Source organism: Notamacropus eugenii, chromosome 1 (genome assembly GCF_028372415.1).
Source record: "Notamacropus eugenii isolate mMacEug1 chromosome 1, mMacEug1.pri_v2, whole genome shotgun sequence".
Taxonomy (NCBI): Eukaryota; Metazoa; Chordata; class Mammalia; order Diprotodontia; family Macropodidae; genus Notamacropus; species Notamacropus eugenii.
In genome coordinates, this window is record NC_092872.1 from 105,689,553 (window position 1) to 105,717,414 (window position 27,862).

Consider the following 27,862-nt stretch of genomic DNA (forward strand, 5'->3'; position numbering starts at 1 on the left):
AGTCCAATGCAGTTGTACTAAAATACACTGGCCTAGCTCTGTTGTTCATGAATAGCAAATTATTTGAATCACTTTGTCCACAAGAGGACTACTTTCAGCTTTCAGCCTAAGCAAATATTTCACTAGTACTTCCTAATAACTTTTATCATGTTCTGGAAATTACTGAATTGCCAAGAATGAGCCCCTGTAAAATCTTGAGTATTCCACATTATGATTATCTGAGCAGTGGAGGAAACTATGGCCTGTGTGAGTAAAAAACAAAACAAAACAAATTTATGCTTTCAAACTGCAGATCCAATTGGCTCAGTGGACACAGCACTGGGCTTGTAGTCAGGAAGACCTGAATTCAAACGTGGCCTCAGACACTTACTAGCTGTGTGACTTAAGCAATCCAATTCCACTAGAGAAAGCAATGGTAAACCCTCCGGTATCTTTGCCAAGCAAACCCATGGCCAGTACTGCTGTGCTGTGTTCACAGCGTCAAGGAGCGTTGGATACAACTAATGACTCAGCAACAACGCTTTCACACCATAATCAAGATCAATGTCTACGGTCCCATGGTTCAGAAACACAAACGCTAAAATTTAACCTGAATTTGGAAATCACTGCTATCTTTTTGTTTTGTATCACTTGGAGTTCGCAGGGAAGCCCAATTCTACCGGTGAACAAATAGATCAATATGAACTAATGAGTATCATCTAACGAGTAGCTACTACCTTGGGAGGCTTTTAGCATACCAATTTAAGTTGAAGAGCTTCAGCATTTAGCAGAATCTAACAGCAGATGCTCAATACGTGTTTGTTGTTAAACCACATCTAAACAACTGCTTAACATTGACAAGCATTATTATTTCATGGATTTTAGCTAAGATCTTCATGCGTCAGGAAGAACGTGGAAGCCATTCTATGTAAAAGGAAACTGCGCATAACAGTGTACAATAAATAAGCTAGGTTTCAATGTAATTCTACGAAAATGATCAATGATCTAAATCTATTGACAGACATTATTTCCATGCCTCGAGTACACAGGAAGAGAATTATGAATCCAAAGACTAACAAGTCTGATTAATGATGGGAGATGGAATGAGGTGTCTATTTTTGCTTTTCCTCTTTATTCTGTGAGTTTTAGTTGAACATAAGCCTAGTATTAATTCCAATTTACTTTACTCTGTCTTTTACTTATAAATACTTGGATGTTTTGAAACCATTCTCAGAGTGAATATTTAGCCAAATTCTTGGTAGTATTCTATGAAAGAAAAAAAACTCATAATGAATCAGAGCTTTAGGAAAAAATTTTTTCAGTTATGACATTAATCCCTCACCTTTACTCCTTTCCCCAATTTTTTCAGAGAAAAGGAGCATTAGGAATGAGAGTTGAGTGAGGAAATATAAACACAGAATCACAGCTCAGTAGGATATTTGCTATTTTACTGTTAATCTGACACATCTAAACCAAAGCATTCACAATACTTGATATATTTTTAAGGGAATCATATACAATAGTCTTAGACATAACCACAAAACAAGCAGAACAAGTAAAACTACATAAGGCCTTAAAATATATCCACAGTGTGTATTATTTCAATATTCATTCATTTACAAATTAGACTACATACCATTAATTTTATTTATATTTTTCTTTCATAGTTTTATTCAGGCAAGATTCATCCAAGGAAAAGGCAACTTACAGTTTTGTTTTTCTGTATTTTTTTTTTAAACTACATTAGTTAATACAAAAGTGTTCATGTTCTCTCTTTTCTTTCTCTTCTAGTAAGGAGTAAATTAGTAATATTCTCAGATGGCAGCCAAAACCAGAGGTTCTATACTTAAAAAACAGCCAAAGGAAACCCGAATGGGATACAGCAGCAAATGCGCATGTGACACTGAGTAAAACAAAACTAAATGAACTTTCTGGTTTCCATACTATTAAGAGTACTGCATTTCTACACGATCATTCGAAGGTTTAAAAAACGCTGCACACAAAAACCATTCTAGATATTCTAACATCTTTGAAATTTCTAACATGAGAATTTAAATAGTTGCCTCATGATACTGACTTTGTGTCTCAAAGCCAGCTAAAATTCAGTGTTATCTGTGACTCCCTTTATAAAGTAATCAGTTGGTAAATTAGTACACAGGGGGAAAAATGAAGTCTAAACTAACACTGTTATAAACAAAAATAGAAAAATAAGATTAACCATTAGGGTATGGATATAAAAATGGAAACAAAACAACTGTTTTAACCATTAACCCTGCACAACAGGGCTTTGGTCAACTCTAAGAACTAGCATGTTCTCATGGTATTTACTACAATTTATTTTAACGTGACTATTTGCACTTTTTTAGATGTACATTTTTTAAAAGAATATTACATTAGTGCAACAAGGGTTAATACGCTGAGATGTTTTAAAAAATATTTATAAATTCATTTCTGGTATGTGAAAGCATTTGGCAATATTTTTACAGCATTTGATTTTTTACAGAATTAAAATTTCATACAGTACTCATCTGGGTGTTTTTGTTTCTTTTTAAAAAAAATTCACATAAAATATATAAATTACACAGCTTGACTGCATGATACTGTTATTTCCAGTTTTATACTGGTAATTAAAACCTTCATTAATTCTGTTAACAAATCATTCCTGTACATTTAGGAAGGCAACTAACATGATTTGCAAACAAAACTTTCAGGTTTTATGTTATTTACCAAGGTGTCCAGTCAGCATCAAAACAAAACACAGCAAGTCAATCTACAAAGTAATTCACAAATTCACTAGTTCATGTGACACAAACTGTTTCAATCGTTCAAGGTACTGCCCATAAAGTTCCACATCATTGTGACCTGCTCCTTCAACCCAGAGAGGCTCCACAGGTCTTTGGCAGCGTTCAAATAGTGCGAGGCCATGTGAAAAGTCAATGACTTCATCTTCAGTTCCATGAATTATTAACACTGGTGAGGTTATTTTAGAGACTTTGTCAATGCTGTAAGGAAAAGGGGAAAAGTAAGCTAGCTATACAAATGAACAATGGATCTTTTGCTATAAAAGAGGTGAGATTATTCAGTCATTAAAAATTTCTCTGAATCAACTCAGAAGAGATTGTTTTTTCCCTGGCTTTTGAATCACAGTAGAGATGAAAGATCACAGACTAAAGAAGACCTGGATTGGAGCTGTGCCACTCCTGCTGACTAGCTTTGGGACCCAGCACAAGTCACTTCACATTACTGGGTCTTAAGAGATCCAATTTCCCTCAGTTCTAATATGCTGTGGGAAAATCAGATTTTGCATCTTACTTAGACTAGTATATTCTATTTACATTATCAAGATCTTTATGAGGCAGAATATAATTGATTAAAATAAAACTATATAAGACCATTCTGTTATACCTAAAATCTACTAAACCAGATTCTTACATTAGGAATTTACGTATCACAAGCTAATTTTTTGTCCAAAGAAACAAGCAAAATGCCAAGAGAAAAATCCTCCTTTTGTGTACATCTCTTCCCCTGAGCTTGATGAGGAAGCTGAGTTTATATCTAACTATTCCTAGGGGATCGCTCAGTAAACATTGCTACCATACTAAATTTCTGGTAAGAGTGATCAAAGGCAGCCTCGCAGAACTTGCACAACAAGGAGTTGGGGAACTGAGGGACTGTTCACTCTAGCAGAGTTACAATTGTGCAATGGTCTCCTCTACTAGGAATTCAAATCACCAAGTACTATGCATTACAGGACTGGATGGAGAGAGTAACAAGTCATGTAACAGGAAAGACACCTTCCCTGCCCCCATCTTCCATAGTACATGGCCTCTATAACCTCTTTGGGCACTTAACAGGTTACTTAAATACCATATCCAGAGCCAAAGGGTAGGAAATAATTAGTAAAGCAGTATTTACTGAGACTGAAACAAATGACTCATTAAGAAAATAGATCTCTCTGGGCTGCCACTGCTGAGGTCCTGAACAGATTCAGCATGTAATAGTCTTGCTGCTAGATCATTTCATATTTATGCTCTTGTAAATTTATAAAATATTCAGCTAAGTAAGCAAGCTTTTTGTTCTAACCACTGATTATTATATGTCTGTCTTTTGAAGGAATCATTCTCAAGAACAGAAAAATGTTTTTTCAGAGTCATAACAAAAAATTCTTTTTGGCTCTATAACTTATTTCGACAACAATATTCCCACTGCTTCTTCCTCCTGCAAACTACCCAACAGTCTAAGCAACCAATATTTTCTATTTAAAAACAAGTATCTACTTAAACATGAGATTATATCTCTTCCCAGGCTATTCTGATGTGAATAAGGCTCATACTCTGCATAAGGTTTGTTTATACTGAACTCAGGAGAATAAAAATGTTAAAAACGTTTTTAAATCAAACTTGTTATATCATAACAGTAATAACTAATATTTGTAGTGCCTTAAAATTTGAAAGCATTCAAGATACCATCTCACTTGATCCTCACTTCTATTATTAGCCCTTTAACAGGTGAGGAAGAAATTGAAACTGAGACAGGTCAAGGAACTTGCTCAGGGTAATAGGATTCAAATTCAGATCATTCTAACTTCAAACCCAGTGTGCTGTCCACTATACCACACCTCACTATAATTGGGGTACCAATACCTTCTCTGCAACTCAGTTACATAGAGTTGTCCAAGGAACTGAGAGATTAAATGCCTTGCCTAGGGTTACACAGAGTCAGAAGAACTCACATCTTCTTGACTTTCTCTCCACTATAACATACCACCCTCCTCTTAAAAAGAAGTTTTAAAGTTCTCAAGTTTTAGAATAGAAATTCATATTTTTGCCCAACAGTTTTTGGCAATTAATAGCCTGTTCACTGTTGAATCAGGGCAAGAAAAAGAAGCCAGACATTCCCTACAAGTGTGAGTGAGCTGGCCTAAGTAGCATGAGAGTATCTTCCTCACTCTACACACTGACTTGGCTAAAGCACACGTGCTTAGTTCTAACCACTGTTTACTCACAAATGACAAATTAACTGGGGGTCTTGTCATACCCTATCAGCTTCCTTCTTTCAAACCACCAGTATAGATGGTTAATTTTTAAAAGAACCTTTCTTTGGAGCGATTCTGCTCCCATACAGAGTCACTAGCTTTTGCCTTGTTGTGCACAAAACACTGTGCCACTGACAATGGAAAAAAGAAAATAGACTGAAATGTGACAGTTCTTTCCTTTTAACAAATCTTTCCCATAAACAGCTATCAATTTTTCCTAAATGTTCTAAGGACGAGGTAAGAAATATCACTTCTCCTTTGGAAGTCTAAAAGAGAGCAGAATAGCTGAAGAGATTAAATCCTATAAAATCCTTTTATTACTACATCAGCAGCAGCCTTTGTGGGATAAGATTAACTTTTCCCCTAGTTCATTCACCTTTTACACTAAATGCAGTGAATACCCAAGGTGATCGGAATATTTTATATTACTGCTTTACCTTGAAATATTTTCTACCAAAATATTGAATTGTTTTGAATTTCACCACTTACTTTGGGAATGCATCAAAGCAGTAGGTCTTCTTGGTATCTGGAAAAGCCACACGCATTCCTGAGGTCAGAGGGGAATGAAGAATGACAGCAGCGCTCTCATAACGAGCAGCCAGATCCACAGACGGCACTGTTCCTATGCTCTGGCCATAGATGATCACATTTTCAGGGCGGATACCATACCTAGGAAGTTCACAAGTTTTAAAAAACATGATTTTCTTTGGACACATATTTGCTTTTTTTAAAAAAAGAATCTGTACTTATCAATAGGTTGAATATCATAAATGCTAGTTATAGAAATTCAGCACCATTTTGGACTCTTCCTGCTCCCCATATCCAGTCAGTTGTCATCAACTCTACCTCTTCCTCTTCAACACCCTTCTCTCTTTTCTCACCTGGTCACAGTTCAATCCCCCATGACCACTTAAAGAGACTATTTCCTTGATGAAGACTTTCTTGATTCCTTCAGAACACCCTCCCTCACAACTCTTTGGTCTTGAATTTACTTACTCATTCAGATACATGAATCCCCCTAACCAAAGGCAAGCTCCTTCAAGACAAGGATTGTTTTTCCTTTGTATCTTGTATCTCCACTGCCTAGCCTCCTTCCTGTTATGTAAGACCCTTAACAAACTCATCATTCTTACTCTAGTTCATAAAATATTTAGACCGTTGTAGTTAATTTATCTTAAAATAATTCACACTACTATCCTGCTTGTTTATTTTAAACTAGATCACTGATATAATTTTAAGGGACTGCATTTATATCTAAACTGAATATAAAACCCTTGATTTTTATCATTAATTTGTTTCTAAATCTGACAAAAGCATTAAAAATATGAAATGAACGAGTTTTTGTTAAACAGCACATGAGTGCTCCATCACTTTTTTCTTTGAGACCTCACAGAATTTGAAGGCCAAAAGAGAGCTTCTTTTTCCAATGAGTAAAAAAAGCACAGTGATAAAAGGTGACACAATTACTTAAGGAAATATTTTCTAGGTTGCCCAAATCTACTTGTAATGATGTTGCTGGTCAAATACTCTTTTTTATTATGATTGAAGAGAAAACGAAAAGCAAATGTTCATTTTACAAGAAAAAGGAAATTTATGGACAGAAAAAAACTTATAGATTCGAGTCTAACCTCTTTCATTTTCTAAATGAGGGAACTCAGACCCAGGGAAGTAAAGTGATTTGCTAAAAAGCTACAACTCTGGTAACAACTTCATAGTCAAATCAAGCACTGTACCAAACTGCTTTTATGGCAAAAACTTGAAGACAGTGGGAATGAATGAGATGAAACTATTTAATAAAATAATGTTTTAGGATACTCCATTGATTTATCCAGGTAACTGTTATCACTGAGGATGGGAACATGTTAAAAAAAACTAAAATAATTGTAAATCACCTTTTTTTGAGGTGTGGGTGAAGTGAGGAAATATTAAAAAAGCTGTTCACAAAAAGGAAAAAGGTATTCCATGCTAGTTATGAAACACTGAATTCTACACCCAAAGTGTCCTCTAAATTAAGTAACTTTTACCAAAAATAATTTTAATATGGCTACTAAATGAATGGCTACTTTTGCATTAAGAGGTCAAGCATGGTGCTATAATCAACAAGCTACTTTTATAAATGGGATAATTTTTTCAGCTGAGTCAGTAAATAAAACTTTAAATTTAAAGAAGTTGAGAGTAAACAATGAGGCACAGGATTGGAACTATGTTATGGTTCAACTACTAATTCTCCAAATACCATGGGACTTTGAGTAGAAAAATATGTAGAAGAAAGGCAAGGCAATTAATATCTAACCATGGGGTCCCCAGGGATGAAAGTTTCTTCTGGTTTCAATGGAATAATAACACAAATACATTTACTGGACCAAATGAACTCTTAAAAGTCTCTTTCCAACTCCATTGCTTTCAGATTCTAATCAACCCCCCCCCCCCCAAAAAATGTGGCATAAAAATAACCCATTTGCCTGAAAATTCAGTGGCAGAATAAGAATGTGTTTTAGTTTCAATGTGTTTAATTAATGGAACCATGCTGTTACTTTTACATAAAATTAACTCCTATGCATTAAAAACTTAAATACTATTATAGAAAGAACAGTGGGATAGGAAAAAAAAAATAAAAACACCCAATTGGTCTGGGAGTTGGGATACCTTTGCCACTAACTAGCAATCATAGAGCAAAGTCATTTAACCTGTCTAGGTCTGTTTCCTGATAAGAGTGGACTGGAGAAGATAACCTGTGAGGTCCTTTTTTAATTCATAAAATCCTGTGATTTTGTAATTCTAAGGGCTGAAAGCAAATATAAAGCACTAATAATCAATTTTCCACATTAAGGAATAAATTAATTTGATACAATGTAAAGAGAACAGAAAAAGGAAAGAATAGAAATAGGTCAATGAAGTTTAACATTCACAGCTTAAAACTCAAAATATGAATATGAAATGTTAACATTTAGCTCTTCTCCCACACACAGAAAAGCAGTAAGACAGTGACTGAAGAGCTGGCCTCTACAACAGTAAGATGTTTTTCGTCATACCTCTGATACATTTCCTGGATATGTGACCCTGTCAAGTAAGCTGCTTAACCTCTCAGTGGTCTCCCTAAGGCTCTAAGTTGCAGAGATGATGCCAACCTGCCTTAGGAAAAGGAGTTTCTTCGCCTAGGAGCTCCCTCTACCAATAAAATCACAGCTTCAGCTTCGATTTCTAATACACAAGATACATGTCACATCATAGCCTTAATAATTAGGGAACCAACGTAGCCTGATAAAATATATTTGATAAACACTGCCACAATTTAGGACAGATGAGAGGTTCTCAGTACCTAAATAATGCAATTTCTTTAATCATTGAGTATTCCCACAAAAACAATGAGATTTGTCTTTTATTTTAGTTTCTTAGCTAAACAATGAAAATCTAATTGCTAGGGAAAATGTGTATTCATCCTTATTAATTTATAATGTTAGACACAACTTTTAAATTATATTTTCCTTTGAATATGTGTTGGAAGGGGGGAAAGGAATGAATCACTAGGAACTTTATACATTTTTTTGGTTATTTTGAGACTGCTCATTTGGGCTCATTGAACTGCAGTCGCCATACATGGGACTGATCCTCTTCTAGGTACTGATCAAATCTCGATTTTTTCCAACATGGATGAATGTGTCTCTCCTTAGGCAGCTCGGTGGTTCTACACACTAGACTGTTTCTGCTCTTAGTGCAGACTCCTGCCTGGTCAGTCCTACTGGAGCTCTAAACTCCCCAACTCAAGTGATCCCACCAATCTCAGCCTCCCCCACTAGCAAGTACAACGGGTATGTACCACTATCCCTGGTTTCTTATGCTTTTGGATGCCACTTAAAAAACTAAACAAACATTTAATTAAACTGGTCTATCAAGTTTGTAGTATTTAAAAGCCAAGTAAACAAATAATTCACATTTACCTTGTTCTAAGAGCCAACCAAGCTGCATCAACATCTGCATAAAGGTTCTTCTCTGTTGGTTTCCCAGAACTTGCTCCATATCCAGAATAATCATATGAAAATATATTGCAATTAATCCGTGAACCCAGTCCTATGTAAAAGCTGCTCATCTGACCAAGGTCGACAGCATTCCCATGTGAGAAGAGTAAAGTATATTTGGCATTGGGTGAGCAACGCACAAACATACAAGCAATCCTGTTACCTTTACTGGTTCGAGTCATAAAACACTCAATAGCATCTTTTTCTCTAGAAGAGTACTGCCAGTCTGCTCTTTCTGAAAGATGTAGGGTCCAGCGACTTCCACTTTCATCACACATCAGAGTGTAAGTAGGGTCAGGTGGTAAAAATGCTAATTTAGAAGCAATTTTCCCTGGGCAGGGTGGACAGCAGAAGAGGCAACATAGTTCACCAAATGAAAGGTTATTCATCTTCTATTCTGTAAAAAGAAAAGGCAATAAATGACTTTTCAAACACAAAATGTGAGATTTGTACATTATTATATTGTAGGAGTTTATAAAGACAAGAGTGAAATAACTCGTGACAAGTTTTATGGTTTTTAAGGATTGAGGCAAGTGTAATCTCTGAGAAATGGAAATTCTGTAAAGCAGCAGTTGCACAAGTTCCCTCGGCAGCATCACATTCACTTGACAAAAAAAGGTCATTCGTAGCTCTTTGAAATTTCAAACTGAAAAATGAATAATATCTACTTCAGAAATGTGGGAATAAGGTACAATATCCACATGGATGACAACTGATACTTACACAGAGTCACAAGGTTTACAAAATGCTTCACTACCATCAAATACGAGCCTCCAACGTTCTGTTAGACACTAAAGATATTACTCTCATATTTTAGATGAAGAGAAACTGAGACTCAGAGAAGTTAAGGAACTAGCTCATGGTCACAGAGCTAATATACATCTGCAAGTCCAGTGCCCTATCTATGAAGCCATATTTACATAACAGACATAATAGAAAATCTTTAATATAATATTTTATAGTTTTAATGTTGTTTGTACAACATTCAGAATCCCATGGCGAAAGATATGATCCAAAGAACACAGAACACACAACCTTAATCATTTAGAATTTTGTTCATCTCAGATGGGATAGACCCTCACAGCCTTGCACAAAGATTCATTTGTTCCAAATTTATGGCAAAATTTATTGGAAGCAGGAGTTACATTAGGGAAGGCAGGACATAACATGTATCATTAGATTCAGAAGACCTATCTACTAAGAAAAAAGGAGAAATTTTAAAATAGCTGAAATATGATTTTTGATTTTTTAATGTTTTAATTTTCATGTAAAGTATCAACTTCCCAAGGAGCAGAAATAAAAACGTTTCCTTGGCCTCTCTTTCTGATCCTTCCTTTATCCTCTCACACTAAGCACAGGACAGATGCACCAAAAAATACATCAGCTACAAAAACCCCGCACAAGCTTTGGCTCCTACTTCTAGGGACAGCCTGCCCTTGAGGAGTGCTCCTTAAAGACGTTATTTGTGCTGAAATCACTGTGCGAGTTTGCTTTTGTTCATGCATTTTGTGGAGTGACCCTAACTGCAGATCAGAAGAGCTGGGTCCCTAATGCTGAAGGAGATTAACTTGTTCCCAATATAATTAGGTGTCACACAATGTGCACTTTTCTTAAACATGAATGCCTTTGAATTAATAATATAGTGAAAAAGATGCTAGAAATACAGTTATACAGGGATGCCATGAAAATCCTGAATTAGCAAATACATTCCCAGGGTGTGCAGAGTAAAGGGAGAGACGAGGTCAAGAAACCTCCCAGCCAAGACAACAAGAAAATTTCCAACGATCACAATTTTGGTATAAAGATTGTTCTGGTTCTGCTTGCTTCATTCTCTCCATATCAAGCCATACAAAAGTCCTCCCAAGTTTCTCTCAATCTGTCCCTTCTTCTAAGGATTTTAAGATCAGAGGGAGACGTGTCTGGGGAGGAAAAAACCTCAGAAAGGGACTGTGACAATAAACCTAAAGTCCACAGCAAAAATCATCTTTTTCACTGACTTTTGTTCCTTACCTCAGAAATTACCAATGTAAGTAAAGACAAACTTGATGGAGTAAATATGTTTTAAACTAAGTCAACTTACAGACTGGTTAGGTTTGTAGATTACAGCACACCTCCGTTTCCACTGCTTTGCTTCCACTCACTGCGGGGGATAAACCAAGACTTCTAACTTGAGAGAGGGTTGGTGTGCTACTGCTGCTCTGTTTGGTGGGGACCTGTTTTTCTGAAGTCTTCTCTTTGACTCTGAATGACCAGGTCTGATCCTGAATCATGCCATACCTCATCTCCATTACCACCCCTTTTGTTGTGTCCGAGTTTCTGTGACCCTGTGGATCCTACCATCCATTGGGTTTTCTTGGCAAGGATGATGGAGTGGTTTGCCACCAGCACATTGGTTGGACCCCCTGTGGCAAATTCTGGGGGGAGCACATGGAAGATTTTCACAGAATGGGCAGGCATAAATGGGTTCTCATCTTGATTTTTGGAGGTAACTCCAGAACTGACTGGATCACAGATTCCTCAAACTTGCTGCTGCTTCTCTTGTTTCTTACACTCTGTGAGGTGAATTCTGTTTTCCTCAGAATGTGAAGGTGGCCAGTTGAGACAGTACTGTTGGGGGACTCCAAGTAGCCATTACAGTAAGGTTTGTTCTCCATCTTTACCAGTTCATGGTATTTATAGAGGCAGCTAGGTGATGCAGTGGATAGACCACCAGTGCAGGAGTCAAGAGGACCTGAGTTCAAATCTCACCTCAGACACTTGACACTCACTAGTTGTGTGACCTTGGGCAAGCCACTTAGCCCCAACTGCCTCATCCTGGGTCACCTCCAGTCATCCTGATGAATATCTGGTCAGTGGATTCAATGGCTGTGGAAGAGAAGTGAGGCTGGTGACCTGCACAGCCCTCCCTCACTCAAAACAAAGTCAAGTGCAAGTCATGTCATAATTTCTGATGCCATGGTCTTCTTTGGCAACGAAGGACAAACACACATAGGTTAAGTGACATGGCCAGGGTCACACAGTAAGTGTCTGAGGCTGGATTTGAACTTAGGTCTTCCTGACTCAAGGCCCTGCATTCTCTACCCACTGAGCCATCTAGCTGCCCTATCACTCTAATGCTATGTGGTAAACGCATATTTAAAGAAGGTTCTTTCCTGCCTATTCCACAGAATAGGCCTCCTGGCCTGGGTTCATGTCAACTTATACTAACTTTATAGTTGCCTACTTTACTTTTCCTGGAGGATATAAATCAAGGATATGTGGGTAAAAAGTTTATACTCATAAGATAAGCTACAAGGATTAGGAGGAATTTTAGAAATCATTTTGTTCACCCTATCATTTTACATATGAGTAAACTATGGACTGGACTGGCTAAGTGATTTATTCAAGATGGTATGGACCTAGGCCCCTTGCTGATAGGTGATAGTTCTTCCCACTCTATCTACTGCTGAAAAGGGCTAGTGGATATGCTGACAAACTCTGGAAAAATGAGGAAAAAAAGGACTCAAGAAGAACACCTGCTGAGGTCAAGAATGGGGTTTGGACAAGCATCTAGAAACTGGGAAGATAAGGGAGGGGGAGGACAGGCTTAGAGAAAATGGGGCCAAAGACAAACATTAAGACAAAATTTTTTCTAGTTATCGTCTCAGGCTCAGAATTATCTTCAGCATGTTAACATGCCAGTGGTGGCAACCCTGGCCTGTAACAAGACTAATTAATAAGCAAGTTCTATCTACTTAGTTTAAGAGCCTGTAATTTATATCTTTATATACTTTTATACCTTGAGGTCTCCATACACAGTAAAGTGTACTCTAATTGGTTGGCTGAATACCAGTGACGAAGCCAAGATGAGAGGAAAAATAAAAGGAGGTGTACCACAGGAAAAGTGAAAGTGAAGGAAGATTTAATCAAATGATGACATCCCTGAATCCTCTGGGCAGCAGCAAAATAAAAGCACCAGCAAAAGCACTCATGGAAGTTTTCTGTTTGAATTACTCTGGATCCATTTTATCACATGTTCTTTAAAATCTCTACTAATCTCATAGCAAAGTTTAGTCAGTAATTTGGGCAGAGTAAAGAAAGGTCAGGTTGTCTGCAAACAAGGAGTTGAAGTAGGCCCTAGGGTATTGCACCTTTGTTTTTAAGTCCCAATGTGTCTAAGGTTAGAGCTACTTATTCTGGCTACAGGAACATCCAAGTAGTAAACTATTTATCCAGGAACTATTTTTGGTTATTCACGGAGAGTAGCTATTTCTACCTCTACATTAGATAACACCTACAACTTATGAAAAATATGACACTTGCTACTGGATGTTGCATAAACATCTTTGTAAGATTAAGCACTTGCAGTGACTTAACAGGTATGAGTGAGAAGACATTTTGGTTTTGATAAAAACTTTACAATTACTTCTAGTGGTTTTTAGTTAAAAAACTATGTAAGCAAATTTTTAAAAAAATAAGTCTTGTCACAGGGGATCGAGAGCAGTTATCAAAGGCAATAAGATGTGAGTTTAAGTACTGCTTCTGACATATTGGCTGGGTGAATCTGAGCAAATCTAGACAACTCTCAAAACCTAACAGTTGCAAAGAAGATACATTCATAGAGGGAATTCTTCACTGGCAGCTCCCAACACCAATGAATTCAGAAGTTTAGTCCCTAACTTTTTTTAAGTGAAGCAGTTTGCTATAATGTGATAGAACTTGATCAATAACACCTAGAATTAAATGCCCCGACAACAGTATGACAATCAATATTCCACAGACAATTCAGAGTATGTTTACAATAGAACTGATTTTTCCCCTGCCACATCCACCACGGCTTTCATATGGTTTCAAAGGTACCAGCATCCCCAGGTTTGTAACGTGACATTAACTAAATTTACCTCCTCATTCTCTTTCACTCCACATATCTAATCAGTTGACAAAACTTGCTGTTTACTTTGTTCAAAGAAATTGTCTAAAATATGTGATAACTATTGAAATGTTTGCCCTTGCTAACTTTTTCCTATTTGATGACAAAGACAAAAAGACATTTCTCTTCAAAACAAACAAGCAACAAAAAAAACCAACCAGGTAAGCCAATGTTAGAAAATCCTTCTTATAAACTGTAGAAATATCTACTCTATTTCTTCCTCCACTCTTCAGTAATTTACAGATCAATTTTAGTTTTTAAAAGCAATTTTTACTCAAGAATCTTCCTTCATCACAACTAATTTCAATAATTTATTCAATCATTCAAACTCATACCTATTACTATGATCTACAAAGGTTAATGCAAATTCTGTTGTGACACTGCAATTCTGCTGCAGTGAAAATTATCAGGTTAGAAAGAGAAACTTTTTCTTTCAAGGAAATAAGATCAAGTGTCTCCAAGAGGAGAAACTGGAGAAGGATCAAGCTTATAAAGTACTCTTAGCACCACAATGCATGTATTTTTTCTGTACCAAGTCTAACTACCTTACCGTGCCACTGCTCCTGACAAGAAAAGGCAAGGTGCAAACGAAAGACAATCATGCCCGCGGACAGCAGCAAACAAGCACCCTCAGGTTAAAGCCAAGTAAAGCCAGATTCCCACTCTCTGTGTCTAACATGACTTGGTCCCACATAAAAGACAATTCTGATAAAAGGCAAATCTGATCTTAACGCTCCCAAGGGCTTCATACATTTATTGTTTTCTAGGCTCAAATTAAGTAATAGATGGACAAAAATTTTTTTTTTTTTAATAACTGATTCCACCCTCTACAATGAAAGCCAACTTCACAATCCTTAGTTTACCTGAAGACAATTTTAAGAACTTGCCTCCCATGAAAGCAGGAATGTTTTTTGGCCTTTGCATCCCCATTATTTAACACAATGCCTAGTACAGATTAATCACTTAATAAATTCTTCTCTTTCACAACCATTTTTCTGTCCTACTCTTCATCCCCAAATATCTCCCTGATTCAGTTACTTAAATTAAATAAGCATTCTCAAATTGTGCTTCCTCTATACCATCTCTGAACAAAAGCATTAGGTCATCCTGAGACACTTGAAATCCATGTTGAGTTTTTTCTTTTTTTCCAAATAAGCCTATTTTTATCCACATTAAAGTTTTATTAGTCAGTAGAGCCATCTTCTTTAATTATTTTCTTCAAGACATCAGAATACTTAGCTGCCACATTGCTATCTGCACCAGTCACCTCTCAGGTAATTGTAAAAGTATGTAAATGAATTTGATTTTTACAGTGATTCAACCAACTAATGCCTGCAGTAAAAGTTTCTTCACCATTCATTTTGTTTCCATTTTCTTTCACCATCTTATAGAAACTTAAAGCTTTTGCATGAATGGGTTCGCTTTGCTAAGAAGAATGCATTTTTGACTGCAATCTTCATTCCATACTACCTATCACGGTAACACTTCTTTTCCTTGCAGATGTTTGTAAACCACAAAAAGCTAATGCAAATTTGACTTTTTTTTTATTTAGGTTGTATCAACTGGGTTGATTCATAAAAAAAGTGCAAGATTGGTTCGATATTATTAAAACTACAAATCTACCAGACCACATAAAAAAATAAAACCAATTTAAAAATCATATCATTATACTGTTAGACTCAGAAAGTGCTGTTGACAAATACAGCACCAATGTGGAGAAACTCACTATTGTATTAGGCTGCTCACTCTGCTATCAGATATCTAGAGTTATCTCTAGGCAACTAATATTCATTATTCTGAATTCTGTCTTTTTGGAGCAGAGAAGAACAAGTGTATTCCTCTTCCATACAAAGACTCTTCAAAAACTTGGAGATCCATATTATCATTATCTCCCCTCCTCTGCCCTCCAGACTAAATATCCTCAGTTCTTTCAACTGATCCTCATATGCTTTCAATTCAGTGAGGGTCCTTGTCCATTTTGGCCATACTCTTCTGGATACTTTTCAATTTCTTTCCTAACATCTGTTGTCCAAAACTGAACACAATATTCTAAAAATGATCTGACTGGGGTACAATACAGAATAACTATCTATAATCACCCACTGAGCTTATTAAAGTCTTCCGTGGGATAAATTTGGCAATACAAAGAGAGTGACAGGGGATCAGGAAAGATTTCATAAAGGTAGTGGTATTTGAAATGTACTTTAAAAGAACTGGTATGAATTCAACAGGTATAGAGGAAGGGGGTGGGGGATTACAAGAAACAAGATAAGCCAGGAGAACAGTGTGCTCGGGGTAGAGAGTAATTCAATACAGTAATGTAAGGCTGGAAAGGCAGAGTGATAGCAGGTTGTGAAGGTCCTTGAATATAAGGAAATGTTTGAAGTTTACTCAGACGGTAGTATGGAGACTTAGATCTCTCTAAGGAAAGAAAGATAAAAGATGGAATGAAAGATTAGTGGTCTCACACTTTTTCACGAAACAAAGCACTATATTTTTAAACCTAACATTCTTTTGGTGGTTTTGTATGGCTGCTCACCATAGCGTACTAATCTCTGAAGAATTAAAATCCTGGATTACTCAAAGGGCAACAGAGAGGTAAAATGAGGAACAGCTTATGTGATCCAATGACATCTGTTATATCAAGAAAAAGCAAAGAAAGCCCCCAGAATGCTGGGTCAATGCCCTAAGATCAACTTATAGGAGGACATAGTTGACGTATGATTTATATTAGTGGAAGTAATATTCGCATCATTGAGATTCCAGATCCATAGTGTATTTTCACTAAGCTCCTTGAAAATAGGCTAAGACCAAGACTTGGCACAGTGCCTTGAGGACAGATGATTAGTAAAATTTTAATTTAATTGAATTTTGGTCAAACATTATATTTTTGGGGAAATTCAATTAATGAAAAAACCTTGGGTTAGTCAAGTTTTTTGTTGGACACTGTATTTTTAAAAGCTGACAAAACATCATGCAAACATTACTTTGGAACTTATTACTTGTAAAGTTTATGAAAACAGTTATCAACTGATTTATTAAGAACTACTTAGTAGTATTCTCACATAGAATCAAATATGACTCTAGGTAGTCTGTTATTTCACTATGAAGGCATAATATAATGCAATGTAATATAAAGCCAATAACATGGAGTTTTAGAGCGGGAAAGGAACTCACAGGCCATCAAGTATAACCCTTCCTTCATTTTAGAGATGAAGAAACTAAGAGCAGAGACGGAAAATGATTGCAATAAGTGGGAGAGCCAAGATTTGAAGTGACTAACACTTAGAATATCATTAAAATTTTTCTTCATTTTCCTTGATTAAGCACAATTGAGATGGCCTCCTGAAAGGTAGCATTGTTTAGTGAGTACTGCATGTGGTCTCATGAAATCAAATCCTATCTCAGACATTTCCTAGCTGTGTGACCCTCTGCAAGTCATTTAACTTCTTTATGTCTCTGTTTTCTCATCTATAAAATGAGGAAGTTTGGACTCTAATGTCTCCTTCAGTTCTACATCTGTGATATCAGTAACTCAAAACTGTAATTCTTTCAGGAAAAAAAGACTTGCCTATAAGTTTGACTTCTATAATTAAAAAAAAATTGATGATAAACCTAGAAATATTTTCTCTTGGAGAAAAAGTCTATAAAAACTACTTAAGATTGCAACAATAGCTGAATAATAATTGTATTTAAAATGTTACAAAACAATTATCTTAAAGGTATAAAGAAAAACAAAGCCAGCTTAACTGAAAACAACCCCAAGGGAAAAAAATTACAGCAATGAACTTAACACCTATCATTCCCCTCCAACACAGGTCTAACACGGCTGACATGCAACTCTGTTTGCTACGATACCAAATTTCCTAGTGATTTACGCAAGTTGATTGTTTTTAGAAATGATCTAAACTAACAGGGAGGTGAGATAGAGAAACATAACAAAAAAGATAATTCACTTCTTACAATTAAATGAACAAGAATCAGTTTACTTAGAACATAATGGTTAATGAAACTATGAGGGCCTGATATCTATGGCTGTGGGGTCCTCTTGGAAATTAAGTTGGTCTTTTCGGTTTACAGATTATATCTTTAAGATTCCTTCTAGGTCTAAAGCTAGGCTCCTACAATCCATTAAGGAAAATAGATTCTGCCAAAACTGTTATCTCTAATCTCAATTTAAAAATTTTACTAATGCTTTCTGATTCCCTTAGGGAATGCCTGTGTTTCAAAACAACCTTTGTGGAACCAAACCAAATGATAACTATGTTTGTGTTTATTTTACACCCTGAGAGATTTAAACACAGACCTCCTCCCTCCCCCAACTCATACATGAGCATACTTGGAGTCCCCTTCTAAGAAAATTTCAACCAATAAATCTCTAAAAGTTGTGAAGAGGGGTCATAAAGCACAAAAAACAAATTTCATGTTATTTAGGCACATTAGACATTAGCCTTCTGCTTACAGCCTCTTCTAAGCTAAGAGACTAGGATGCTTAACAAGGGTAGAACTTCCTGATCTATTGCCAACAAGCACGAACTCTACATTGAATAAGTAACGCAAGTCTTACCTGCTAAGTGCAACTTTGCCCTCAGTTCTAGTTCTAGACCTTGAGCAGATCTAGTTTCTGCCCCAGAGACCTATTTTGCCTTGGAATCCCTAAGCCATAAAAATAGAGAGGCTTGCTTGAGGATCTATTCCATGCAGCTCTCAGTAACATTAAGGCTATACTGAGAGGAATAGCTGGGGAATGAGGGAGATTATAGTCCACATTGTACTCTACTTTGATAAGATCCATCTGGACTACTATTCTGGGTACCTCATTTTAGGAAGGGCACTGATCAGAAGAATGTGACCAGGATGGTCAAGGAACCAGAGCTTGTGTCATATGAGAATTGATTGAAGAAAAGGGATATTTACCCTGATGATGAAGACAAAATTTAGAGAATGACGAACCGACTGTAGAGATTCAGATTTCAGCTCTTCATAAGGAAAAGGTTGCTAATAATTAGAGGTCTGTAGGTGAGGTGGGTTAACTTGGGAGGCAGTGGATTGCTCCTCAGTGGAAGTTTTCAAGTGAAGACTAGATAACCATTTACTGCAGGTGCAGCAGAGGGTATTCATTAGGTACACTTTAGACTAGGTAGCCTCTAGGCTTTTTACAACTTGGAACTTTTGTTATGTGGATTAACTAAATTTTTTGCCCTATGTACATTTTTTCCCTTTCATAGACAAACTTCAAGAAAGTCATCTACATCACCATGTTTCCTTTCCTTAACCCCCAGAAAATCTGGCTTCTGATACTACCAATATACTACAGACATTGCTCTTTCAAAGATAACTGCTTAAATCCCATCTAGCCTCCTCCTCATCCCTCAAAACTTCTTTACTCTTGGCTTTCAAGGCACTGCTGTCTCCTGGTGCTCCTCCTGTCTAATCCCTCCTCAGTCTCCTTGGTTTGAAAGTCATCCATCTTTAGACTAGTGAGCACGTATGTCCCCCAAGGCTCCATCTTGGGTCCTCTTCTCTGTCTAAATTCTCTGCCTTTGTGATCTCATGGGTTCAATTATCATCTCTACACAAGACAACTTCTAAATTTATATAACCAGCTCTAATCTCTCTTCTGAATTCCAATCTCACAAAGCTAGCTTTCTTATAACTGCCTCCATCTGGAGATGTAACATCTCAAACTCAACATATCTAAAACTAAACTCATCATTTTCCCCACTAACCTGGCTCCCTATTTCTGTTAAGGGCACTATCATCCTTCAAGTCATATAGGTTTGTAAATTTGAGTTTATCCATAATGCTTTCTTTGTCTCTCACTCCACATATCCAATTAGTTTCCCAGTCTAATAAATTCTATTGTTATACCATCTTTGCATTCTTCTCCTTTCTAACACAACTACCACAGTAATTCAGACTCTCATAACCTCACCAAACTATTGTTGTATCCTCCTGTTTGGTCCCTTCTCCAGTTTGGTCCCCTCTCCTCCAATCTCTCCCTTCTCCAATATATCATCCACAAAGTCAACAAAATAAGTTTTGTAAGGTACAAATCAGACCAGCTAGCTGGCACAGTGGATAAAGTACCAAGCCTGGTGTCTGGAAGACCTAAGTTCAGAATCCAGGTGTGGGCAAATCACTTACTTAATCACTGTCTGCCTCAGTTCCTCAGTTATAATCTTTGTACACCTTAGTTTTTTCAACTGTAAAATAGGGATGATGGATAACCGCACCTACCTTCCAGGACTGTTGTGAAGATCAAATAAGATAACATTTGTAAAGCACTTATCAGCATAATGCCTGGTACATAGCAGGTACTGTATAAATGCTAGGTATTATGTCACCCCTCTGCTCTAAAACCTCCAGTGGCTCCTTAATGTCTCTAAGATAAAATAAAAACTCATCAACAGCACTGACACTTTCCTTTCTTCCCTTTTTTTTTAACCTGTATGAAGCAAATCAGTTCTACACTATCTTCTACCCATAATTCCCTTGCCCTAACTTCAAACCAGGATTACTACCATCCCTTGTCTACTTTTTTTGGTTCATTTAACTGTTGAATGGAACTGAAGAAAATCAGAAGACTGATGACATAAAAATAATCTACAGTTCCCTAACTGATTCACTAGCCCACTCTATCTTGGCTGTTTCAAACCTTCTTGGCACTCCCTCCAACAATTTCTAATCAGGAACTTCACCTCATACTTTCCAGAAAAAAAAAAATGAGACTCTTCAACACCCTCCCCCCTCTTCATATTCTATCATTCAGATACCACTTTCCTTCACATTCTCTCTCTCTGGTGAAGAGGCAGTCCTTTTTCTGCAATGACCCCTTGATGGCATCCCTCCAACTCCAATTCTCCTGCAAAGTGCTCCCATTATCATCCCCATTCCCTTATTCTAACTTCAAACTGACTCCTTCCCTGCTTTTATAAGTATCCCAAAGTCTCCCGTATCCTTAAAAAAAAATCCTCATTTGATTTTTAAAACCTCCCTTCAATCCCCAATCCCCCATGATCCTACACCTCTGCAGTTTAACCTTCACTGGTTAAATTTCTTGAGAAACTACCTAACATTCTGTTCCTCCAGAGTGCACTTCCTTACTCAGTCCCTCATCACCTGCCCTTTTACAAAGGGAATCTAGCATACATACTGATATTTCCTCAAGCACCCAAAGCTCAGTTTCTCAATTGATTCATCTCACATGACCTACTGCTCCATCTCACATCAGACCCACACAAAGACATTCATGCCTTGACCTTGCTCCCATCCACAAATGCACTTTCCACACAGATGAACTCTGAAATTGCATTACTTAATCACAATCTATTCTCATTCCACTTTTCTCCCACCCCCTGGCCCTATAACCCCAAACCCTTTTCTTTATTAACACTAGGACTTTCAATACCTCAGTTCTTTCCCAGGCCATCACCTCTGCACTACCCACTCTCCTTCCTTTCCCATCCTGTCCACTTGGTGAACCAGTTCAGCTCTATACTATCTTCTTGAGTGCCTTTCCCCCAATTTAGCCTTTACAAGCCTTAGTCTTGGATCACTCCCACCATTCATTGCCTGTGCTAGTACGTGTATACTGCTGAAAGAAACTGGAGAAAAATCAAAATCATTCTGACTAGAAATTTATGTTCTATAACCTCAAATGGGCTCTCATTGCAGCACGGTAATTCTTTTACCCCTCCCTAATTAACTTACTATCCCACTCACCTCATCGTCTCTTCCAAACATTTTTATCACTCCTCAAATGCCTCATGGCTCCCACTCTTCCCACCATCCACGAGCTCTCCTCCCCTCCTCAAAGCCTTTACCCCACCTCACGTGAAGTTGCCCTATCTGCTAAGGCAAATACCAATTCATGCACATGATCTGATTCTATCCTATTTTCTCCAGCTTATAGCTCCTTCTATCCCTATCCATTCTCATACTTACCTTCACTCTCTTCCTGCCTATTAGCTGTTTTCCTACTGCCTATAAATATGCTCAAGTCTCCTCCAACCTCAAAAATCATCACTTCACCCATCCATCCCCCTGTTAGCTATCATATTTCTCCTCCCTTCTGTGGCTAAACTCCTTGAGAAGGATGTCTATAAAAGGTGCCTTCACTTCCTTTTCTCTCACTCCCTTATCTCTCTACAGTCTGGCTTCTGACCTCATCATTCAAGAGAAACTGTTCACTTCAAAGTTATTAACAACTTCTTAACTGACAAAGCTAATGGTCATTTCCCAATCATCCTCCTTGGGCTCTCTGCAGCATGATACATGTGCTTGATTAAAGTGATTGTTAACCCCTCCAAAGTTGCCTTTCCTTTTATGAATGCAGATCTAAGAACCTGTGATAGCAGGCCCCTTCCCCTGTGTATGCTGGGGTGCTTACTGTTACAGCATCCCCCAAGATGAGGTCCCTTTCTCTTTTAGGCACTGTGTATTTCCTTACTTGGTGATTTTATTAGCTCAATTCTACTCAATAATTATTTCTAAGTAGATGATTTTCAGTTCTAATCTCTCCTGATCCACACCTCCAACTTCCTCTTGGACATCTCACACAGGATTTCTCAGAGGACACTGGAAACTCATTGTGTCCAGAACAGAAGTTATCTTCCCTGCCCAACTCTCCCCATTCTTAACTTTCCTATTACTGATGACCACCATCCTCCAAGACACGCAGATCTACACTGACTCCACTCTGACTTCACATTGCATCCACTGTCAAATTTTTTTTCACAAGATTTCTCTGTAACCTTCCTATACACTTCTTAGTTCTGGCCCTCATCTCTCATCTGGACTATTTCAATAGCCTTCTAACTTTTTTCTGACTCAAGTCTCTCCCTGCACTCCAATCCATCCTCCACTTTGGAAAGTCACTAAGGTGACTTTGCTAAGAAAACCCCCAAAAGGAGTCATAAAGAGTCTGGGAGGACAGAAAATGACTAAACAAGAACAAGAAACATGTTGAAATCTAATTGGCTCACAAGCCACTGACTTTAAACAAAATTAAAACCATAGTAATAAAAATGGAAAGCTTAGAGATTGGGGTTTAAAGTTAATAATTTATCCAAAAACGAAGAATTCCCCCAAGCTCAACTATCTGTATTACTATATAAAAAAGATCTGTTTTTATGTCATCTCTCACAATGATATTCATAATCATTTACTGTCACTTCCTTCCTACTATCAAGACCTTTCTAATTCCTATTCAACGAACAAAAGGTGAATTTAGCACCACTTACAGTCTTTGAACAAAATATAACACTAACTATTTAAAGTGGTGGTAGTGGGGTTCCACAGCTCTACAGCACAGAAGTTACTGAACAGCACAATAAATACAATAATGTTAACATAGCAGTAGAATTATAAAATTATATGAAATGTTAAAAAGCTTTTCTAGAGAATTATACACATACAGTAATTTTCACTTGGGGGTTAGCAGAAAAGGAAAGAATTCATTTGTTTTTCATTTGGATGTTACTCAGAAACATATGTTTTTGATCACTGCAGTATGATGGAAAGTATAGAAGCTTCTAAGTCAGGAGACATGATTTCTTGTTCCAGCTCTGCTACTATAATGGCCATCTCCTCACAACCAAGACAGTATTTTTCTAGACATCAGTTTTCCCATCTGTAAAATAAAGAGGCTGGACTGGATGATCTATAACATTCCCTCTCTCTTCACAAATTCTATGCCTCAGACAAACCGTAAGTAATACTTCTCAAACTATAAACATATTATAGCCTTAACTAAATTCCTTCAATTTTTAGTTGATTAAAAAAGGAATGAGAGAAAATGGTAAGCCTACCATTCAGTTTACAGCTTGAAGTGATCATTTGGTTTTGTCTGTGAGCATGGTGAAGAAAGGAGGCAAGAGAGAAATACCTAATGGAAACTAAAAAGATTTTTTTCTTAGACACATTTTCTTAGCTCTAACTTCTTAATAGATCTAGATTTTCAAAAGCCAAAAACATGTTGGTTACATGCTCTTAGAAGACCATAATAAAATACAAGTTCTTCTCCATGTAGAACAACAAATGATCCCCATGACAGTTTTTATACCACCATATGACTACTACATTACATCCAACTTTTATATCTATTTTTCCTCATATTAAAAACCAGTTGTGGTATGCTGATTTTATAATTTCCCCAAGAATAACATTTCAATTTAAGAAATATACTTTTCTAGCCTTTATATTTTCAGGGGAAATCAACTTAAGGAATATTGCACAATATGCAAAGGAACAAGGTTTTCTCAAAGATGGTGGGGGATGGGAAGATTAGTCTACACTTTTCACTGACTTGCTGTGTTGCCTTAGTTGATTCAACTGCTTTAGTCTTCTCCACTACAAAATGATACATACTTCAATCAACGCCTATCTTTGAGATGTGGAGATTAAAGAGGTAATGCTTGTAAGGTAACTTGAGCTCCCGAGAAGGTATCTTCCACCACAACAAGTGCCAAAGAAACAAGTACAGAGATGGAGCAAATATTCCATTATACTTCCCTCTTCCCCTTTCTTTCATACATGGTTCTCCTCTTCCAATTTTCAAGTTGTTTTTTCTTCTTCTTTTCTATCTACCACTAATTACATGCATATTATTTACCACCTAACCGGTCCAGTTTTAGGCTCCCAGAAAAATGAAATCTGAAGCTGCAGCAAAAAATTCATTCAGCCATTACTGATTGGGTGTATTACACTATTGGGTCAATCAGAAAAAGGTGTTATTTTATAAAAAACTAATTTAAAAAAGACAGTACCAAAAACGTAAACTAGAAAAAAAATCTTGCAGAGACAAGAACAACTAGCATTTTGTAAGTGTTCTTTCATTTCTGGTGACTTTAATCATTGAGTTCAACCGCTTGGAATTTGACACGAAATCTATGAGTAAAAAGCACACCATCATTCTGTGACTATTTCCTTGTCATCAGACTCTCATGAAGCAATATAAATCATTACTTGGAAAAGTTCTACATGCTCCCTAAACACATGGCAAAAAAAAATTCTTTTTAACTCAACGAAGATCTATACCTATACTGGTACAGCACCTATACTTTCCAGGAAAGATGAAAATGAGTTCTGAAACCAAACCAAAAAACGAGAGCATATAGGCATTCCATAATGTCTCAAACACGCCACAGTTCTTAACATAAAACGTTTAGGAGTCAATTCAAACTCCTTAATAATAGGAAACTGAAATATCAATTATATCTAAGATGAACTGAAAAAATGACTTTCAAAACAACACACACGATTGTTTCCATGTTCTTATGGCCTTTCCCAAGAAGTGAGCAAGTGGTAGAAAACTGTCATTCCTATCTAAAAGGTGTGGAGAAACTGAATTTTCGATGAAGGGTGGATGAATTGACTGAAGCTGTAAAGCAAGTCAGGGAACTCTAATCAAGAGCTCAGTGCTTCCTTATATTCACGAAACAACGAAATAACACATTTAATAAGATGCTTTATGTTAATCTGCTTATCACCGTAAGCCATTTCACACAAAATTGCAAAATGGGTACAAATTTTAAAAGAAACATAAACCCCCAAGACCAACTAGAATATTTCACGGTAAGAGAGCGGATCAAACCTGCTTAGTGGTCTAAATCTAATCTTGGCTTCAGCAATTAACCTCACTAACGCCAAAGAGGTCAAAGCGATAGGTGATAGAATATTCATGTCCTTGGAGAATCATGGGTTGTCAGAAATGGAAAGAGCTTTAGAGATCAATGTCCTCAGCCCAAATACACTTCGGTGTGATTACCTTCACAATGTTTTCTGCCCCTCTGAAGAAAGCAAAGAATACAGGCAAAAGCACGAGCCAGTCCTAATTTCCTATTTCAGGTAACTGTTGCCACAGCACGGACATCAGAAGAGATTACAACTGATGCTGTTGGTAAACTCACCTAAGGAGACTCGAATGCTATCACAAGAGCCTCCCCAGCACTTGCTCACAAGCTCTAATCCCAAGTGACTGACACTGGCTGTGTGGCCACAGGCAAGTCTCATCTAGGAGCCTCAGCTCACTTATCTGTGCAGGGTATATAAGATAATTCACATCAGTATTTGCCATTCCAGAATCAAAGGAACTGACAAATTCAAAGCCTTTTGAAACCTGAGGTTATACTTATGTCAGTCAATTTACCAGACTCATCTCAAGCCACTCCTGATCAAAAAATAATCCAAACCACGAAATCAGTCTCATTCTCTACGCTACGTTAATAACAATTAAGCTAATCATACATTCTACAAACATATTAAAAGGATGCCTTTCATTTTAAACATTACGTAAACTTTTTTTGAGCCTTTGTTCCAAAATCCCTGCGAACACGACCTGGCTTCCAGTCACTCCAGGCAGCACCAGCTGGGGAGCCTCACGAACAATTTACTAAGTCCTGAGCCTCGGTTTATTCATCTGTAAAACCGGGGGGTTGGGCTGCATGATTGATAAAGGTCCCTCCCAACTTCCCGTCTGTTGGGGTGGGGGGTGAAATCAAACTGAGGGCGGCAAAAATCCCTCTTCGAACATATTTTTAATCCACATAAAAACGTATGCCATGACCCGACTTCAGAGTACCATGAAGTTTATGAATTTTTCTTTAAACCGCGCAATCCCCCAATAAAAAGGGATCCCTGATGTAACGGCCTGGGGGAGGGGAGGAGGGGGGCGAGAAGAGACCGGTCCCCGAAACATAAGCAATAGGGTCCCAAAAGGCATGTGGAAGCCCCCCCAACACCCCGAACCCCGGCCCTGCAGCCGACTCCAAGGAGGTTACTTGGGGGTCCTGCGAGGTCACCTAAGGCTGGGGTACAGTCCCCGGGAGCAAGCAGAGAAAGAGAGCCCTTCGGCTTCCTCTCCCACGCCTTCTATCGCCCCAAGAGGAGCGGGGGGGCTCCCCACCTCGGCACGATCCATCAGCGCCGTTTCCGCAGACAGGACGAATGTAGAGGCAGCGTCTCCCCCCCCCCCCGGACGTATGGCCGGGATTCCCGGGGTCCCCAACAACAAAGGCTCCCGCCCGGCCTTCGCCGCCTCCTCCTCCTCCCCCCCCCCCCCCCCAGCCCGCCCGGCTCTGCCTCCTCCGCAGCTCCCGGGCCTAGGCGGTGCGGCGGCGGGAGGAGGGGGCAGGGCCGTCCCGGCCCCCCAGCGATCCTCCCCCCCGCGGACCCACCTGCACCTCCGCCAAGGGCAGGCTGAAGGAACCGAGGGCGGGGAGGGCCTCTCCCTCCCAAAGCCGGCCACGTCCGTCCCCCTCCCACTCGGCGCACGCTCCGGATCTCTCGCCTCCCTCCCAAGGGGAAGGAGCCGTCGCGGCCGCCGCAGCCAGGGGATCCCTTCCTGGGGCGGCGCGTCCTCTTCCCGCCCGGCCGGAGGAAGGACCGGACTAGTCCGCCGGCGGCGGCGGCCGCGGGAGCGCGGAGCGGGGACGAGGGGGGCCGGGGGCCCCGAGAGCTCCTTCCCCGCCGCCTCGCGCCTCCCGGACCGGGCGAGTCTTCTGCTGAGTAACGGCTCGGGCGCCAGAGGCTGCTGCGAGGCCTTCTGTCCCGCGTGGTCGTGATCGTGGTCCCGGTCGTCGCCGCCGCCTCTTCCCTGCCGATGCCCGGCCGCGGCGGACAGACGGCCAGGTCTCTCCGGGTCGGGCCCCCGGCTGCCTCTCGTAGTGGGAGGGCCGAGTGCGGAGCGCAGGAAGGTGTGTGCGGGGCGGGGGCAAGAAGGGGGACCGAACCAGTCCTCGCTGAAGCCGGAGTTAAGACGCCGACTGACTGATGGCCCGGGTCCCACACAACTCGGGCTTCAGTCTGCGCGGGGGCGGAGCGACCCATCCTGTCTCTGGGCTCCCGCCAATCAGGAGCCGCCCAGCTGAGCGAGCCGCGCAGGGGGCCTCCGGAGCGGCTGAGCGGTGACGGCAAGAGGCG

The 27,862-nt window shown here is 38.8% G+C and overlaps 1 protein-coding gene across 1 annotated transcript; it reads right to left on the bottom strand.

The window, feature by feature from the left end:
• Window positions 1-1,406: 1,406 nt before the first annotated feature.
• Window positions 1,407-27,207, bottom strand: ABHD17B (abhydrolase domain containing 17B, depalmitoylase). The gene is made up of 4 exons (XM_072611502.1): window positions 27,118-27,207; window positions 8,953-9,427; window positions 5,504-5,683; window positions 1,407-2,981 (listed from the first exon to the last, which is right to left on the bottom strand). The coding sequence occupies exons 2-4, from the start codon at window positions 9,417-9,419 to the stop codon at window positions 2,762-2,764; spliced, it is 867 nt and encodes a 288-aa protein (XP_072467603.1). The 5' UTR covers window positions 9,420-9,427; window positions 27,118-27,207; the 3' UTR covers window positions 1,407-2,761.
• Window positions 27,208-27,862: the final 655 nt, after the last annotated feature.